We start from the raw sequence: 18,995 nt of genomic DNA, 5'->3' as shown, positions 1-18,995 counted from the left end.
ATAAATACAGTGACAGACCTGAATCTATACTGATGACAAAGGACAATCAATTTTCTTTGCAACAGGTAAATTGTTAACATTGTCAACAGAACTGAGTTTTATTTATAAAAGAAATTTTTTTCCCCTCAAATGTTGTATATTTATGATGAATGATTTTCTTTTGCGGCAAGATAAAACTTCTTAAAGGGGGGAACCTTTAATTTTATTATTGTTACAACTTATTTTATTTCTATTTGTGTTGTCTGTTTCACAGAGGATCTTTGTGTTGTATTAGCTTTGTATTTGGCTGGGTTTCACCTCTAGTTTGTTGATAAAATAGAAGTCTTTTATTTTGATCATTTTATGATAAAATCATTAAACAAGAGTAGCATAAGTTATTCAAGACAATATAAATACCGGGGAATATATTGTATGATTTCAAGCTATTAAAGTATTAAACTATGAATACATATTGAAAATGAATTTAACAAGCCTAGTAACAACTACTGTATATTAACAAATGAAACTGAATGTAAATACAACATAATTTACATTTATATAAGTCAATAATTTTAGAAAGTTATTTTCTGTTATTTTCAGTTAGTACATAAATTTAACAGAAGACTGATAGATAAAATAAGTACACAGTTTTTAATACTACAACATTAAAAAATGAAAATATATAAAAATTCTTACCTGAACAAGCAGACACAAGTTTGTTGATAAAATAGAAGTCTGCCTGTATAGTTGGATGATATAACAAATTTTTGTAAACCATTAACTACAGTTATTACAATACACTATAGTGCTGGAAGGAGCTGTCCGTCTGACAGCTGACACCTGTGTGACAACAGTGGCACATTTACCTTCATTCTCTTATTCCAAATACAAAAACAACTGTAGCCTAGTTAATAAGAGATTATTAAGCATAAAATAAAACTAGTTTTTGTAGGGGAAATAGTTTTCAATCTCTGTGTCACAGTTACCATGAACTTTGACCTATAAATCCCATAAAAAACAACAGGATTTCTCTAGGATTGAATTCATATAGAAATAAAGAAGCACTGTAAAAGTTTAAAATTGAAAAAAGATAATAACTGTTATAGTTTTTTAACTGTGTAAAGGAACATGTTAGTTGCTTGTTTGAAGATAGTAGTGCTAAAAGTAAAATTATTTGTCATCAAAGTAGCAAAATGTAAACAAAGTAGTATTTGAGTCGTGTCATGACAAAACCAAAATAATGGGTTTGCGACCAGCATGGATCCAGACCAGCCTGCGCATCCGCGCAGTCTGATCAGGATCCATGCTGTTCGCTTATCAAATCTATTACAAGTGGAGAAACTGACAGCGAACAGCATGGATCCTGATCAGACTGCGCGGATGCGCAGGCTGTTCTGGATCCATGCTGGTCGCAAACCCATTATGTTGGTTTTGTCATGACACGGCTCATTTTAACTTCCATACAAAATCGCTAAATATGTCCTACAATGTAATTGTTAAAAAGATAGTCTTACAGAAGAAAAAGTCAAAAAGACGTTTCAGGTAATTGTTCAATGAGTAAGTTTTTAAAAACCATAAAAAATCTATAAAAAATACAAAAGCTTTTTAGAAATGAAAATAAAAGCATTTCTATGACATAATGAGCCTTGGCATTATGAGCCTTTAAAGGAGTACAACATTAATGAGTACTCTTGAGTGTTGTTTAATTTTATTTATTCACAGCATATTTACCTTTACTGATGTTCTTTATAGAAATAAAGTCCCATATAGGATGATCTCTCTAATGTTGAGATCAATTACCCAGCCAACTTGTAATAGAGGTTATTTGTTATTACCATGTAATAAATTTTTCTGTACAAAATGCATGATGAGCCAATTTAAATTCTTGCCTGATAAATTACATTACCAATTATGTCAATGATCAAAGGATGTAACAGCATAACAGATAGAATATAGAATATAAAATAAAGTAAGATATATGTAGTTTTACTCTTGTGATAATAAAACAATCTAGGGAATCATTTATCTTGTAATTATAAAATAATAAATTTAAATGCCTTTTGTTAGTAAAATATTCCACAATATTTGTCCTATTTAATCAGCATTTTCCCCAACATTGCTAAACATATTATCTCTCAAATATGGCTTTCTTGTTGTTATTCAGAGAATTATAGAACATACTTCATGTCAGCTTAATGTTACCATTACAACATTTTGTATGGTGTTGTGTGGTTATGTCATCAAAGTTGCTGACCTAAAATCATATGTCACTAATTGCTGTTGCTTCAGATCCCTAGAAAGATTTTAAATTTTGTGTGTGTTGAAGCTATATGGCGAGGTGAAGGAATGTTTGAGTGCTTTAACTTATGTACCTTTATATTTACAGTCGAATAAAGGCTGTTTCCTTATGCCCAAAATATGTAAATATTTTCCCTTAAAAATTGAAATGCCCTGTGCACATTCTTCACCAGGACCAGGACTTAACAGCAGCTGCTGTTGAATTTATTTGACTGAAAGAAAGAAAGTTGTCGCTATTGACAGCCTCTGCTATGTACCATACAATTGAATGGAAATTGAAAACTTTATACAATGTGTGGGTAATTCCGGTCTCAGTTTCAGGTTTTTCTGATTTATCATGCTATATTTTCCCCTTCAGAAAGCCACAGGTTGTTTTTAAAATTGAAGAGAAAAATCCCTGATACATACCAATATTGATATGTCTGAAATAATGCACGGAGGGTCACTTGAGGTGTTTCTTCACCTGTATAAATTAAAAAACGCTGTATTGACCTTTACAGTGTTGGTGTGATATAAAAGTAAATAAATGTATGATGTTGCTAGTGTAGTTATGATTATTTTATATATGACTAGGATATAATAATGCTTAAATCATTTTAGTAATAATTATTATAGAATCTATAATTCATGATTAATTATACTTTATGTCCTCACTGAAAAAAAAAATTAAGCCAGAATTGATCTTTTGAATTTATAATGGAGCAGAAACTCTGTTCTGTATTATATTATTGGAGATATTAATTATCTACAGAGTTTAATGATTAGAACATGTTTAAAGGTAAAAATGTAGAAAATTGAATTCATATGTTAACAGGACCTGCTGGGTGTAGGTGTCCGGGATGATTAATGAAGTTTTATTGTTTAATTTATTTGTAATAACAAATCATTAAGATTGCAGGTGGTAAATATATTGATATGGTGTAAGGCTAATACATTAAAATGAATAAAAAAAGATAGATTTTAAAATAGTCAAATATATATACATGTCTATGTATACATGTACATTTGTTTAAAAATGAATAAAGAATAAAACAATATCTGGAATGATGTCCCCCTTGTGGCTGAAGGGTAATGCCTTTAAGGGTTGATGTATCAGAATTGCAGCCACTGTTTATCCCTAAATGATCGTAAGAGGCGACTAAATGGGTTTGAATTACTGGAGCCTACATATCTCTTAGCTCCAGCATGTCAGGTGGTTTTGACCCCTAATGTTGCTTTATGTTTTGTAACTCTCGTTGAATAAACAATATATTGCTTGCTAGACGCTCACATAATATGATTTTATTCAACTTGTTCAATAAATTTAGTATTAAATCTACACACATTCAATATCCTCTATCTATGTATTTATCAAATTTATATAATCATTGTCTTTATAAAAGTGATATTACAATAATTGATTGTCTTTGCTTTTTGACACGATGTTGTCATTTTGCGAACAGTTACAAATTAAAATATTGATTTACACAATTATACTGAGGTAGAAACAAGGCCATTAATCAACAGTGGCCACAACTATAACAAAATCAACCTCAAAATGTAGATGTAGCAATTTCTAACCTTATGAGATTTGTTATTAACAATGAAAGAACATGCAGTTGTGTTTTATGCTTGTTGCCATTATCATGTAGATCTAAGTTAAGTTCATCAGACATTAACCATTTTATGTTTTAAAGTTTACCTCATAATCTGGCAATCTTCTTAATTTTAAAATAAAACAAATTGTTCATTGATATTATTTATATTGTATTCAATTACAAATAAATTAGATAACAAATATTTACTATACAGTACTGAAATGATACAATTTGTCTTGTGTATGACATCATCAGTGTGTTATGTCATATAATGATAAACATTACTAACAAGATTATCTAGATGACTGTCTTCATTATTTTAACTACAAACTTGTCAATGAGTTAATGACAAATGTCAGTTAGAAACATCTTGCATTTTTATCCAGCAAGTTTTAACTTTCCAGTCCATATCAGCTTCATCTGATAAAATTGATGCCTGCTATTCTCTTTTTATAGCTTCTAGCACATATAGTCAGTTAGGAAGGTGTTGAGACGGTTATCTAAACAGTTTGCATTTCTATTATGAACAGGTGCTTGATGGACGATGCTTCACTACCATTTCTTCATCAGTCAGACACACAAAAGAAACACAACATCAAGCAGTCATCAACCAGTCATACCTCAGTACATAAACCAAGAATTGAGACACAGTCTGCTAAAGGCAGTTCACAGAAAACAGAAAAATCAGAGACACAGTCAAATGCTGCTTGTTCACAATCTTCAACTTTGTCACAAATAGAGACACAGTCTAACAACAAATTGGATTCAGACAATGGAGACAATTCTACAGATGATGGCAAGGACAGAAAGAGCAGTCTGCTTGAGAAAGCTCCATTTATAAATTTTGGGGTGGACTTGGAACACTGGGAAAATCCTGATGAAATCAAAGCACCAGCCAAAAATAGGTATGCAGCATAATTTGATAAAGACTTATAACATAGGTGATGCATACCCATTTTAAAGTGGCATTTGTTACAGCAGTTTATATAGGTCTATCTTGTGGTATGTGCAATATTCCTGAAATGAAACTTAATATAGCAACATCATCATTATAACAATAATATCAATGCACAAGTCACAAGAAATTAAATGGGGAGTAAAATGTGTTTTGTCTATACATTTATTACAGGTTACTGTTTGATAGTCTGCATTAATGAAATTAAATTTGTCTGGTATGGCACATCCTGGTAACAGATTAAATGGAAATTATGCTAACTTAACAAACACCAACCTACTTTAGTGGTTGAAATTATGTTTTGACTATTTATGTAGTGACAGAATGATACACTGAAATAAAGGGGATAGTGTTAAATGACAAGTTAACTAAATGTACCACAGAATTAAATAAATAAATCAATATTATTGAACGAAATATAATTTCAACCACAAATTATCATTCAGACTTGTTTAGGAAAAGACAACCTTTTATTACAGCTACATGTAATTGTAAGTGTTAAAGGATTACAATATTTGAATTAGAATATTAAATTTGTATTGTTTGTGTCAGGTTTGAAGGAGCTAGCAGATTTTGGGTGGCAGAGCGAGATGTAGATGATCAAGAAGCTGGCGGCTCGGAGGAAGTGGCGTCATTAACACGACGGTCTTTCACTTATGTTGGACAGTTTGAACCTGTGAAGTGGAAATGTCGTGCACCAATGTCAGATGGAAAATTATGTGAAAGAATGGATAGAGTAAAAGTAGGTTTATTATGTCATATACAATACATATTCCTTCCGTAGAATATACAGTCTTTTGTTTGACTATTGGGGTGTCTGTGGCCAAGTGGTTAAGGTTGTTGACTTTAGACCACTTGCACCTCATTGCTGTAGGCATGAGTCCCACCAGGGACTTTGGATTATTTCATGTGAGGAAGTTATCCAGCTAGCTTACAGAACGTTGGTTGTTTAGTGTAAGTTTAATGGTAAAATACTGTGAAAGTTTAATTGTAGACACTGTGTAAATTTAATGGTAAAGCCTTTGTTACTTTAATGGTAATATACTAACCTGTGAAAGTTTAATGGTAAAAACCTGCCAAAGTATAACTGTAAAATCTGTGTAAGTTTAAACATAAAAAAATCATGTAAGTTAAAAGGTAATTTATGACTGTCACCATGAGTTAGATTACCAGACTGATGCTTATTATTTCCACAATCTCTTTAAAAAATCCCAATTGAACTGAAATGTTTGATATCAAAACTAACGAATTTGCTTGAGTTCATTCCAGTTACATTGTATGGTATCAGACAGATGTTTCCACACATTTCATTTGTCAAATTTTAATTTTCTATGCTTTGAATGATTTTTGCATTGGTTGGAATAAACAATATTTTTCCCAATTAAGCAGTATTACAAAGCAAAATTTCCCAAACTGGGCAAAAAAATGGACAAGGCATTTTTCCCCAAAATTGTTAGAAAAAAGCCTGTAGGAAACAGCGACATAAACAATAATTGTTAGAGATTATTTTAACTTTGTAATTTTGTACTGTATATGTGAAATAAACACTTTACACAAGTTGTCAAGGTCTCAGTTATGTTTATTTATAATCTTCTTGCATATTTATACAAAATTTTGCATAGTTTTCATGATTACACTGTTTAACCAGTTTAACAGGACAATAGAGGCATCCATATTTAGATATGTTATATAAAACCAATGGTTTCTGTCACTGGTGAGAACAAAGCAAAAATTCTGTTACATTGAGATAGATGGGTTTTGTAAATAGCCTTATGAAGTATTTATAGTCTCTTGATTTATTCATGTTTTAAAGATCAGTTTTATTAAGGTTATGAAATTTATCAAAGCAGATACAATTGTTAGATAATAGGATGTGATATCAATTTAAAAAACAACAGATATATTTCAACAAATGAGAAATTAATCAACAGAATTTGTATCAGGTATAATTACAGTACAATATAATGTGATATCAGTGGAAAATAAAAAAAATAAAAAATGCATGCCATAGAGAGGGCCTTGGGATTAAAATTCAAAACATTCTAGTCGGCATGAAATTAAATATACAAAAATGTATGTATCTTTAATGAGTTTAAAGCCTTCAGCTTTTGTTTTCTATAGGGAAAAAAAACAATTCTGTGTTGTTTCAAACTTAGTATTTCAGTAATTTTTTTTTGAAAAAGTGCAAAATGTCACTGTTAAGCCTTCTTCAAATCAGGCCCCGAGAGCTATTAAAATTTTGTGATGCATCAGTGAAGTTTGTTACTAAAAACAAAACATCAGGAAACAAATCACCTACTTTACTAATTCAAATATAGAGAGGAGACTAGTAGATTACAGGTAGCAAGGGGTTTCCTTTAATATTGTTTATGTATTTTATTGTTGGCAAATTTCATTTTCCACCTTAATTCTTTTGATGAAATGATGTATCTAAAAATAACATATCTAATCTATAGAAAAGCTGAAGGTCACTTTAACTTCTGGATTTTTTGTCATGACGTATTAGTTATCCTTTATGCAATAGTCAATTTTGAAAAAACCATAACATGTACCATCACTTTAACCCTTAACCTGCTACAATCTTAAATATACTTTCCCAGCTTCAGTATATGGAGCTGTCCATTATAAATATTGGGGAAATCATCATGAAGATTTAAAGTTGGTAAGCATAGGCTGATCATATTCATAATACATTATTCACAGTGTCAAACAAAAACTAATATCATGTTAATTATAAATTGTTTATATCAATAAATCAAGGGTTGATTTCAAAACTGTTGTAAGCCCTTCTTTATTTCATATAAGTTACTGTAGTTTTGCGGTCAACCCTCGATATGTTAATATTGGTATGAAATGTCAAATGGTTTTATAAAACAATATTTTATATTTGCCCATTTTATGTTTTATAATAGATTTATTATATTCCAGTGCCCTTTTCATGGTAAGATAATTGGCAGAGATAAGGGAGGTGTTCCTTCTAACCCAGACGATGTTGAACACATGTTGAGTGGTAAAATGAAAACAGATCTAGGTATATTATTATTATTATATAAAAATAAAAGTTAATAATTCTTTTCATTAATCATTAGTCTGCTACATGTATAAAAGGAATTTATCTGCTCTAAGTTTAATGTTAACTAGTGAGATTATCAATGCAATGACGTGGTGGTGTGGCCGACTGGTTAGCACATCAGACTGTTTCCTGAGGATTACTGGCAGTGTAGGTTCAAACCCAAGCAGGGCATGTCATTGTTTCCTTGAGCAAGAAAATTGACACTCTATGCTAAGTACTGCTTAGTTTCAAGAATGAACTCTAGAGTATTTCAGTAAGTTACTAACCTTGCAGCTTCTAATACACCGTAAAAACTAATGCTATTTTTATGGCACCAACATGAAATGCTGAATTTTTCTTCCAATTTTTCCCATAAAAAAATTATATGACAGCTAAATGTTGGTATAAAGTCACAAATTCATGGCCATTTTTTTGTTATCACATGACATTATTTCTTTAATGTATTATAGTATACAATATGTCTGTATTTTACAATTGTGTTATATACTTGTAGGTATACAAATCAAGAGTCTGCTTTATTATAATATTTTTTTGATCTGATTACAAAGCCTGCACAAAATAATCACGTTTGATAATTGAAATCACAAAAAGATGTAAGACGCTTTCAAGTTTGTGAATATGAGAAAAACATTTAAGAGCTAATTTCTATTTGTAAACTATTGTATGATTCATACATTATACATGTATTTAAAAGATGAAACTACTGGGAACTCGTCTGAAGGTGAAAGTACGTTATCAAGGTCAAAGGGCAAAGGTAAAGGAAAGGCTAAGAAGAAAAAATATCCAAACTTGACAGAAATAAATGAGTCTAAAAACAACTGCAGAAGTAGATTAGAAGCAAAGATTTTTAACAGGTTTGTTAAGTTTAACCACACTAAATATCTTAAATGAACTTGTTCTTCTTTCATAATGGATGAACAAAACATTTTATCAGTTTTTAGGGAAGTTTTTAAAAAAAGTAAGTACTGACTGTCATTCATACAATGATCAGACAAGTATTGATGTACCTGTTGATCTTGGTGTGCATTGGTCACATGGGTAGATTCTACAGCCACCGCCAGGCTATGTGTATTTATTAACGTTTTATGGCATATTACACCCTGATTGTTATCTTAAAGCAGCATGCCTTCAGATTTTATGCTGATTTTCCTGTAAGTTTTAAAAATGTATTTAAAAGTAAAAATATTGAATGTGAAATAACCAAAAAACTTAATTTATATATTGCAAACAGCACTTCCAAGTCATGCATTGTAAATTACCAAAAGAAGGTCAAAATAAGCAAAAATAGTCCTTACTAGTAACGCAGTAGAAATATGGTCATAGATACTGCATAATTTGTCTTTAATCACACATAACATGTAAATACTTATTTGGAACTTAAATCTTCTTACTTTTCTTAAAATCGTAGAACATTTTTCTCAGGTTTTATTTTCTTGAAGTATTTTGGCTCATCTGGAGGCATGCAGCTTTAAAGTTACTTGAGTTTGAAAGTAAAGAAGAATATTAATTTTTCAAATGAATTTCATATTTTTTACTTGCAAGTGAAATATTTATATGAATTTTTAATATTTTTGTGTCACAATAACAAAGAGGTATTGATTTTTATTTTATGCTAACAAATGAAATAGTGGGTTTTATCTGCAGCTATGATAAAATCTAGTTCACCCACAATGTCGGACTATTTTTGGCATACATTTTAATATGTATGATTCCATAAATTTGTAAATTTACATAAAAGTTAATTGTTGCATTTCATTCATTCTGAATGGCAAATTTCTCAATTCAAATATCATTATATCTTTAAAATTACAGGGCAATAATGATTACAAACTTGAATTATTTTTGTTTACACAGTATTCATCTAACTGTTGAATGTCTGACATAATCTTCTTTACCTTTGTCTTGTCCAAATGCTTTATTGAAAACAGTCATAATTTGCTGTTATTATACTTGTAAGGCATAAAATGAAAAGAAAAATCGTTTTTCTTAAATAGACTATATATCACACATTGAAGTGAGAAAATATGCAATATATTAGATACTTATATATGAAACATTGAGAAATATTCATGAAATAGAATGCATATATTCATTTTCCATATTTTCACTGTAAAAATTTATTTTTCACTTCAGTGAAACATATTTTCCACATAGTATGGTATTTTCACTGGTGTCTTGCCAGACTACTTTCTTCTATATTCAGCCAATAATGGGGAGTCTTTTAAATTGTAATGTCAAAAAAGAGAAAAATGTATATAATAAATAGACAATTCAGTTTTTTTCTATAAATACAGGATTTATTTTCATTTTGTGTTATAAAAATTATCATATTTTACATGTGACTACTGCCACTAGTGAAATATTTATATTCATACCATTCAATGAAAATAAAGCTGTATTTATAGAAAAAACTTGAATATTTCTCTATAATATTATAAACAAAGGTACAAAAAGGATATTTACCACAATATTTGTAATAAGTTTTGTAATGTTGTTATTTAAAGATAGATATTATATTTTAATGTTTTGTTTACATTTCAGATCGACATTAAGGAAAGTTAACAAGGCTCTGGATGCTGAAACATTGAAGAAACTGTCAAATAAATTCTCACATCAGTTCAACTATAGCTTAAAGTAATGTTTATCTATAATTTTGTCTTTGGCTGCGTCAAGACAAACACTTGGAAGTTTATTTAGCAACTTTCAAACCTTACCATTTAAAAGCCCATAAAACATAAAAAATGCTGTCATTTATATTTTTCATGAGCTTTTTATATTTAGTGACCTGTTACACTTTCTAAAATTTCTTATGGGTATATTTTGCTTTTTTGGCAATTAGTGATTTAGTAATTGGTATTGAAGTCAAAATGTAACTTTGTTAGCTCACCTGAGCATGCTCAGGGTGAGCTTTTTGGATCGATGATTGTCCGTCGTCCGTTCACATTTAGTTGTTAACACTCTAGCGGTCGCATTTTTGCCTCAATCATCATCAAACTTGGTCAGGATGCTTATCTAGTTGATAGCTCGGATGAGTTCGAACATGGGTCATCTTGGATGAGAAACTAGGTCACCGGAGCTAAAAATAGAAAAACATTGTTAACACTCTAGAGGTCACATTTTTGCCTCAATCATCATCAAACTTGGTCAGGATGTTTGTCTAGGTGATAGCTCGGATGAGTTCAAACATGGGTCATCTCGGATGAAAAAGTAGGCCACCGGAGCTAAAAATAGAAAAACCTTGTTAACACTCTAGCGGTCACATTTTTGCATCAATCGTCATCAAACTTGGTCAAGATGCTTGTCTAGGTGATAGCTCGGATGAGTTCGAACATGGGTCATCTCAGATGAAAAAGTAGGTCACCGGAGCTAAAAATAGAAAAACCTTGTTAACACTCTAGCGGTCACATTTTTGCATCAATCATCATCAATCTTGGTCAGGATGCTTCTCTAGTTGATAGCTCGGATGAGTTCGAACATAGGCCATCTCGGATGAAAAAGTAGGTCACAGGAGCTAAAAATAGAAAAACCATGTTAACACTCTAGAGGTCACGATTTTGCCTCAATCATCATCAAACTTGGTCAGGATGCTTGACTAGGTGATAGCTCGGATGAGTTCGAACATGGGTCATCTCGGATGAAAAAGTAGGTCACCGGAGCTAAAAATAGAAAAACCTTGTTGACACTCTAGCGGTCACATTTTTGCATCAATCGTCATCAAACTTGATCAAGATGCTTGTCTTGGTGATAGCTTGGATGAGTTCGAACATGGGTCATCTCGGATGAAAAACTAGGTCACAGGAGCTAAAAATAGAAAAACCTTGTTAACACTCTAGTGGTAACAATTTTGACTCAATTGTCATCAAACTTGGTCAGGAAACTTGTCTAGGTCATTGCTGGAATAAATTGAACATGGGTCATCTCGGATGAAAAAGTAGGTCACCGTAGCTAAAAATAGAAAAATCTTGTTAACACTCTAGTGGCTACTGTTGTGATCCAAATATTCTGTTAATTTGTCTGAAAGTTTGTTTTGATGATTTCTAAGTCAAGTTCCAACATGGGTCATCTTGGATGAAAAACTAGGTCACACGCCCAAATATGGAAAAACCTTGTTAACATTCTAGTGGTCACATTTTCGACTCAATTATCATCAAACTTGGTCAGGATGCTTGTCTAGGTAATTGCTTGGATGAGTTCGAAATCGCATGTGGAACTAGGTCACCGGAGCTAAAAATAGAAAAATCTTGTTACACTCTAGCTGTTACTGTTTTGATCCACGTATCCTGGAAATTGGTCTGAAATTGTTTTGAATGATTCCTAGGGCAAGTTTGAATATGTGTCACCTGGGGTAAAAACTAGGTCGCACTGCTCAAATATGGATAATCCTTGTTAACACTGTAGTGGTCACATTTTTGACTCACCTTGTCATGAGACTTTGGTCAGAATGCTTGTCTAGGTAATTGTTTGGATGAGTTTGATAAGTCAGGTGAGCGATCTAGGGCCATCATGACCCTACCTATATCACAAATTATTTCACATTCAGTGCTATATTCTTCAGGTGAGAAAACATTTCACATGTTCTAAATCTATTATCCACAACATTATAAACACATTTCCTTTTCTACAGAATATCATGTATGAGGCATTATGCACCTTTAAGAAGAGATCTCAGTCTTCCTGTTCATTATTTCAGTTACTGTCACAGTTACAGCATTGACCTGCATAAGCTAATTTAGATAACTGAATACAATTATTAGATATGATATTATCAGTTATATTTGATTATACTTAATTTAATGATTTTAATTGAATCACTTTAATGAAAATATTAAAATATTTAAGGCAGTTTAAAATGTTGGGTGCTCCGTAATTTAAGTTATTATGCAGATATTGTTTTCTATTTCTGCCATATTTATCTCTTGTCAGTTGTCAACTTATAACCAGATAAAATGTATCTTTTTTTAGTAATTTATTGCTTTTGCATTATTTATTTAGATACATATTTGTTTATTATACTTCATGATGATTTTATTGTGTTTGTAGATATTTATGTTTATATAGATTCATTAATTGAGATATGTATATGTAGCATGTAATGCCTAGTCTGTCTTTAAATCAACTATTTAGTTGGTTTGTTAATGTGTAATGAAGTTGCAAGATGGCAGGTGCTATTGTATTTTCTTCAATTTTTGTGAAAACAACAAAACATAATTTTATTGTCATTAAAAGTATAAAGCTATATCTACTGAAACATATTTATAAAAATCTACAAACAGTAAAATCATGTTGTTTTTTCATATAATCTTATGGTCGGTGCTTAAGAGTTGTAACATAGAATCTCATTGTTGTTTGACACACATGAATATTGTCTGTAAACACAAAAAAAGTGTTCAAGAAGAATGTATTATTCTGCAATTTCAAAAAAAAAGGTTTCAGCCATTTATCAATTATTTCCAGTATGCAACAATTCTCTCTGAAGCAAATATACAATCATATTTCTTTTATACATTTATTTGCAATTATTCTTTTTCAAATTCAAACAATAATTGTGTACATTGTGTAGATAGCAGCATCTTCGGTTACCCACGGCATGTACGAAATAACCGGCATGTACGGAATATATACCGGCATGTACAGAATACATACCGTAGGGACGATGAGATAACAGATATATAGCTTTATACATTTTAAATGATATGACATATATGTCTGAACTGTTCTGTTGTAGGGTTTATATAATCTTAGATTGTACATGTATTCTCAGGTACTTTGCTGAACATTTATACCTCTTATTTATTATCCTGTCATTTTATTAATACAATTTACACAATGAACTTGCCATGAATAAAACATCTTTTATGCAACATATAATTTTATATATTCAGAACAATTTTTTGTTCAATGTGTACTTTTACTATTACAATAACATAATCATACTTTACCTTAACCTGTTATATGGCTATAATTGACCTGTCAAGATTTTAATTTGAAACAATCCATTCAAAGTTGAAGGAATTTCAAAAAGGATGTGCAGCCTGGCCTGGCTCTATACTGGTGGCAAAGGCTCCAATTTTGGTTGCAGCAGTGTTATTAAAGGGTTACATGGTTAAAATATGAAAGAATGTATTATCATTACAATTTGAAAATAAAGTATTTCAATTATACAAATTCAATATGTTGCCTGCATATGTATAAAACAATACACACTGCGAGCAATGTGATTTATAGGCCTGTAGGACCTGTGTGTAATTAGTCCCCTACCGGTTTACCGGAGGGGACTTTAGGTTTACCCTCCGTCCGTCTGTCCGTCTGTCCGTCCGTCCGTCCGTCAGTCCGTCCGTCTGTCCGTCCGTCAGTCCGTCCGTCCACAAAACTGGATCCCGCGATAACACAAAAAGTACTGAAAATATTTTAATGAAACTTTGATATATGGATAGATGGCAGTATGGAGATTATGCACGTCTTTTTCTTTTCTTCCTATGTTGAAAATTCTGGTTGCTATGGCAACAAATAGACTGAAAAATAGGGCAAATTTTACACATAACCTGGATCCCGCAATAACGCAAAAAGTACTGAAAATATTTTTATGAAACTTGATATATGGATAGATGGCAGTATGGAGATTATGCACGTCTTTTTCTTTTCTTCCTATGTGGAAAATTCTGGTTGCTATGGCAACAAATAGACTGAAAATATGGCAAATTTTACACATAACCTGGATCCAGTGATAACACAAAAAGTACTGAAAATATGTTTATGAAACTTGACATATGGGTATATGGCAGTATGGAAATTATGCACATCCTTTTCTTATCTTCCTATGTTGAAAATTCTGGTTGCTATGGCAACAAATAGACTGAATTTCAAGATTTCTGATTCTAGTTTTTATGTTTTTTCACTATAAGTTCTTTTTTTCTTAAGGTATTTTCTTCAAACTTTAAATATAAGTTGCTTGTAATCAACCACATCATATGTGACAAGGTTTACAACTCTAGCACAAAATTTATCAGAATTACCTCCCTTGAACTTAAAATTTTCATGAAAAAACATTGTTTTTTTTTAAATAACTTCTTTTTCTGAATGTATCTACTTCAAACTTCATATAAATGTTTCTTATTATCACTCAACATTTGTGAGTGTTCAATACTCTAGCAAGACTATTTCCAGAATTATGCCCCTTTTGAACTTAGATTTTTTTTTTGAGAAATTGGTAATTTTTACTCCAACTTCTTTTCAATCATGATAGGATTTTAAAAATGTTATATTTTGATAACAGGGATGTTTAAAAAATAACTTTAGAGTGTCTTTCAGTCTGTCTCTCTGTACATAAAAACTTTTTCCTGTGATCACTTTTAAAGAACTTTTTCAACAAATTTACTTAAAATAGGAACATAAGTGAATGGCCAATGGCCCTTCAGAATGTTGCTTGGGCTCTTTCCGGTAGGGGACTTATGGATTGCTTGCAATACTATGATAATTGCTTGTTATTATTATGTATAAAGATTTGTGATTTTTGCCAAAAACACAAGCCACTGCTATAAATGATTATCTTAACTCTTATCATAACGATGATCCTTTATCACATCTTGTTGTCTTCTGTGTTGGTCTTTATTATGTGTATTGTATTTCCTATAGTTAACAACACACCTTGCATCAAAATAATTATTACTGCATTTAATATAATCATGACAGAAATTGTCCTGACATTTTGATTTTAAATTTTTCAAAAAACGGAAAATATTCAATATTTTTAATATTGATTTGCCAACATTATATTTTGTGTGTCAATATTTATTTAATTGTGACTAGAAATTATTGTCTAGAATGTGTTTATTCCAGGAAATATGTGCATTTTAATTATGTATAATTTGTTATTTTATTTGATCTATTGGAACAGAAAATGTATTTTGATTAACATGGTTGTCATATGAAAAAATTGTATTTTGCAATAAAATATGAAACCAAAGGTAATTGTTGTTCTGATGATTTAATTAGCACTCCTGCTTACATAAAGCACTGTATGTGTGAGCTTTAAGTGTGTTATCTGTCTGTGCGTTGTTCACAATTTGTCAAACAGTAGCTTCATTCCATGGAAATACACGAATTAATTGTATCAGAAGAGTAGTGGTGGTGTTGGCAGTTTTCACTCCAGATCACGGCTGTAAGCCAAATTGAATTTCCTTGGACAGGCTGTCAAGCAGTTAACCTATTAGTTACCTTCACTTTCGTAAGGAACTGAAACTTCTGTACATTCCAGAGCAGAGGTACAGTGCGAATGACCGTAGAAAGGATTTCATAATCAATCACAACGAAAGTGACCTGCGCTATCCGGGAATCGAGTTCTACCTATTGACCGGACAGCTATCAGAGGATAGAAACAATTTGCTGTTTTAACTTAAATTTAAATGTCTCTTTTTTATTTCCACGAGCTAAATCAAAAACATGTTAATAAAATGTTGGAATATTTTTTTCTCAGTTTATGTTCACATGATATATAGGTTTGAACTGGAATAGCATTTTGTTATCTTCCTTCAATAAAATATACATTTTGATCTTAAATTATTCTTGTTGCTATGTTGATAAATTATGAATGTGACAGGATTCTATGAAAATAGCACGACAAGTTTTGATATTTTTATAGCCTATCATTTGTTCTAATATATCTTAATTTTATTTTTACTTCATAAAAAATGTAATGAAATATTGATCGCCCATTTTAGTTTTATTACCGGTTTACTAGGGCATTTCCGTCTGTTCACTTGTTTCTAGTTTGTGGTGTCTACAAAACAAACAAAACCTCACGTATACATTGAAATATATCTAGCTATTGTCAATACATTTATTGGCACTATTATTGTATTTTTACTGATAGAATGTCCAATCGTTTCTGTACCATTCCGTTTTAAATTAATTGTGTTTAAATGCTATATATAAATGTACTTCATCACTGTAACTAGGTCAAGTGGCCATCAGTCAATATATGATGTTAATTAATGTGTGAGACATGGAGTATTTCGTATCTGTATTGGTTTCAAAATAGTCAGAATTTCAGAAAGATTTTAAGATAATACCGACACTAAATATTATATGACGCTGTAAATATTATACGACGCTGTAAATATTATACGACGCTGTAAATAGTATACGAGTAAATATTATACGACTCTGTAAATATTATATGACACTGTAAATATTATACGACACTGTAAAGATTATACGACGCTGTAAAGATTATACGACGCTGTAAAGATTATACGACGCTGTAAAGATTATACGACGTAAAGATTATACGACACTGTAAAGATTATACGACGCTGTAAAGATTATACGACGCTGTAAAGATTATACGACGCTGTAAAGATTATACGACGCTGTAAATATTATACGACGCTGTAAAGATTATACGACGCTGTAAAGATAATACGACACTGTAAAGATTATACGACGCTGTAAAGATAATACGACACTGTAAAGATAATATGACACTGTAAAGATTATACGACACTGTAAATATTATACGACGCTGTAAATGTTATACGATGCTGTAAATGTTATACGACACTGTAAATATTATACGACGCTGTAAATGTTATACGACGCTGTAAATGTTATACGAGGCTGTAAAGATTATACGACGCTGTAAAGATTATACGACGCTGTAAAGATTATACGACACTGTAAATATTATACGATGCTGTAAAGATTATACGACGCTGTAAAGATTATACGACTCTGTAAAAATTATACGACGCTGTAAAGATTATACGACGCTGTTAATATTATACGAAGCTGTAAAGATTATACGACACTGTAAAGATTATACGACACTGTAAATATTATACGACGCTGTAAAGATTATACGACACTGTAAAGATTATACGACACTGTAAAGATTATACGACGCTGTAAATATTATACGACGCTGTAAATATTATACGATGACTTTCCAGCTTTACTGGTAGTGGAAGACATCAACGAGTGGGCATCTAAGTTAAACCACCGAGCTTCTGTATGCTAGCAGAACAGACTCTTTGCATGAAATAATCTGAAGTCCCTAACGTGACGGGGTTTGAACCCACATCGATGAGAGGTAAGTGATTTAAAGTCGATGACCTTATTCACTCGTCGGCCAATGAGGCCCCCGTAGAAATTAGAATTAATTACCTCTGCCTATTTAAAGTTCTTTATCATACACATATTTTTTAATTCGTAACTTTACTTTTTAGCTCGACTTTTCAAAGAATAGTGGGTCTTTCCTACTAACCCGCTCATGCGCAGGCTGGTCTGGATCCAGGCTGGTCGCAAACGCATAATGTTGGTTTTGTCATGCTCATATGTAGTTTCACTCTTGTGATAATAAAACAATCTAGAGAATGATTTATCTTGTAATAGTAAAATAATTAATTTTAATGACTTTTGTTAGTAAAATATTCCACAATATTTGTCCAATTTAATCAGCATTTTCTCCAACATTGCTAAACATATTATCTCTCAAATATGGCTTTCTTGTTGTTATTCAGAGAATTATAGAACGTACTTCATGTCAGCTCAATATTACCATTACAACATTTTGTATAGTGTTGTGTGGTTATGTCATCAAAGTTGCTGACCTAAAATCATATGTCACTAATTGCTGTTGCTTCAGATCCCTAGAAAGATTTTAAATTTTGTGTGTGTTGAAGCTATATGGCAAGGTGAAGGAATGTTTGAGTGCTTTAACTTATGTACCTATATATTTACAGTCGAATAAAAAAAGTTTCCTTATGCCCAAAATATGTAAATATTTTCCCTTAAAAATACTATATTTTCCCCTGAAATGCCCTGTGCACATTCTTTACCAGGACCAGGACTTAACAGCAGTTGTTGAATTTATTTGACTAAAAGAAAGAAAGTTGTCGCTATTGACAGCCTCTGCTATGTACCATACATGTCAAATTGAATGGAAATTGAAAACTTTATACAATGTGTGGGTAATTCCGGTCTCAGTTTCAGGTTTTTCCCCTTTTCTGATTTATCATGCTATATTTTCCCCTTCAGAAAGCCACAGGTTTTTTTTAAAATTGAAATGAAAAATCCCTGGTACATACCAATATTGATATGTCTGAAATAATGCACG

General features: G+C 31.3%; 1 protein-coding gene across 2 annotated transcripts in view; it reads left to right on the top strand.

The window, feature by feature from the left end:
• LOC132731630 (UV-stimulated scaffold protein A-like) overlaps positions 1-18,995 on the top strand; it is a 45,902-nt gene that overhangs the window by 14,586 nt on the left and 12,321 nt on the right. Inside the window, exons 10-14 of one of the 2 annotated variants that reach the window (XM_060717840.1) lie at positions 4,385-4,759; positions 5,362-5,551; positions 7,738-7,840; positions 8,577-8,736; positions 10,424-10,567. The exons of the other annotated variant lie outside the window; for it this stretch is intronic. Coding sequence (XP_060573823.1) covers positions 4,385-4,759; positions 5,362-5,551; positions 7,738-7,840; positions 8,577-8,736; positions 10,424-10,520 — 925 coding nt within the window. The 3' untranslated portion in view covers positions 10,521-10,567. Of the gene's footprint in view, positions 1-4,384; positions 4,760-5,361; positions 5,552-7,737; positions 7,841-8,576; positions 8,737-10,423; positions 10,568-18,995 lie in introns of those variants that run through there. 2 annotated transcript variants of the gene reach the window in all.

Source organism: Ruditapes philippinarum, unplaced genomic scaffold, assembly GCF_026571515.1.
Source record: "Ruditapes philippinarum isolate M1 unplaced genomic scaffold, ASM2657151v2 ctg198_1_1_1_1, whole genome shotgun sequence".
In the NCBI taxonomy this organism is placed as follows: Eukaryota; Metazoa; Mollusca; class Bivalvia; order Venerida; family Veneridae; genus Ruditapes; species Ruditapes philippinarum.
This window is presented reverse-complemented; position numbering and strand designations above follow the sequence as displayed.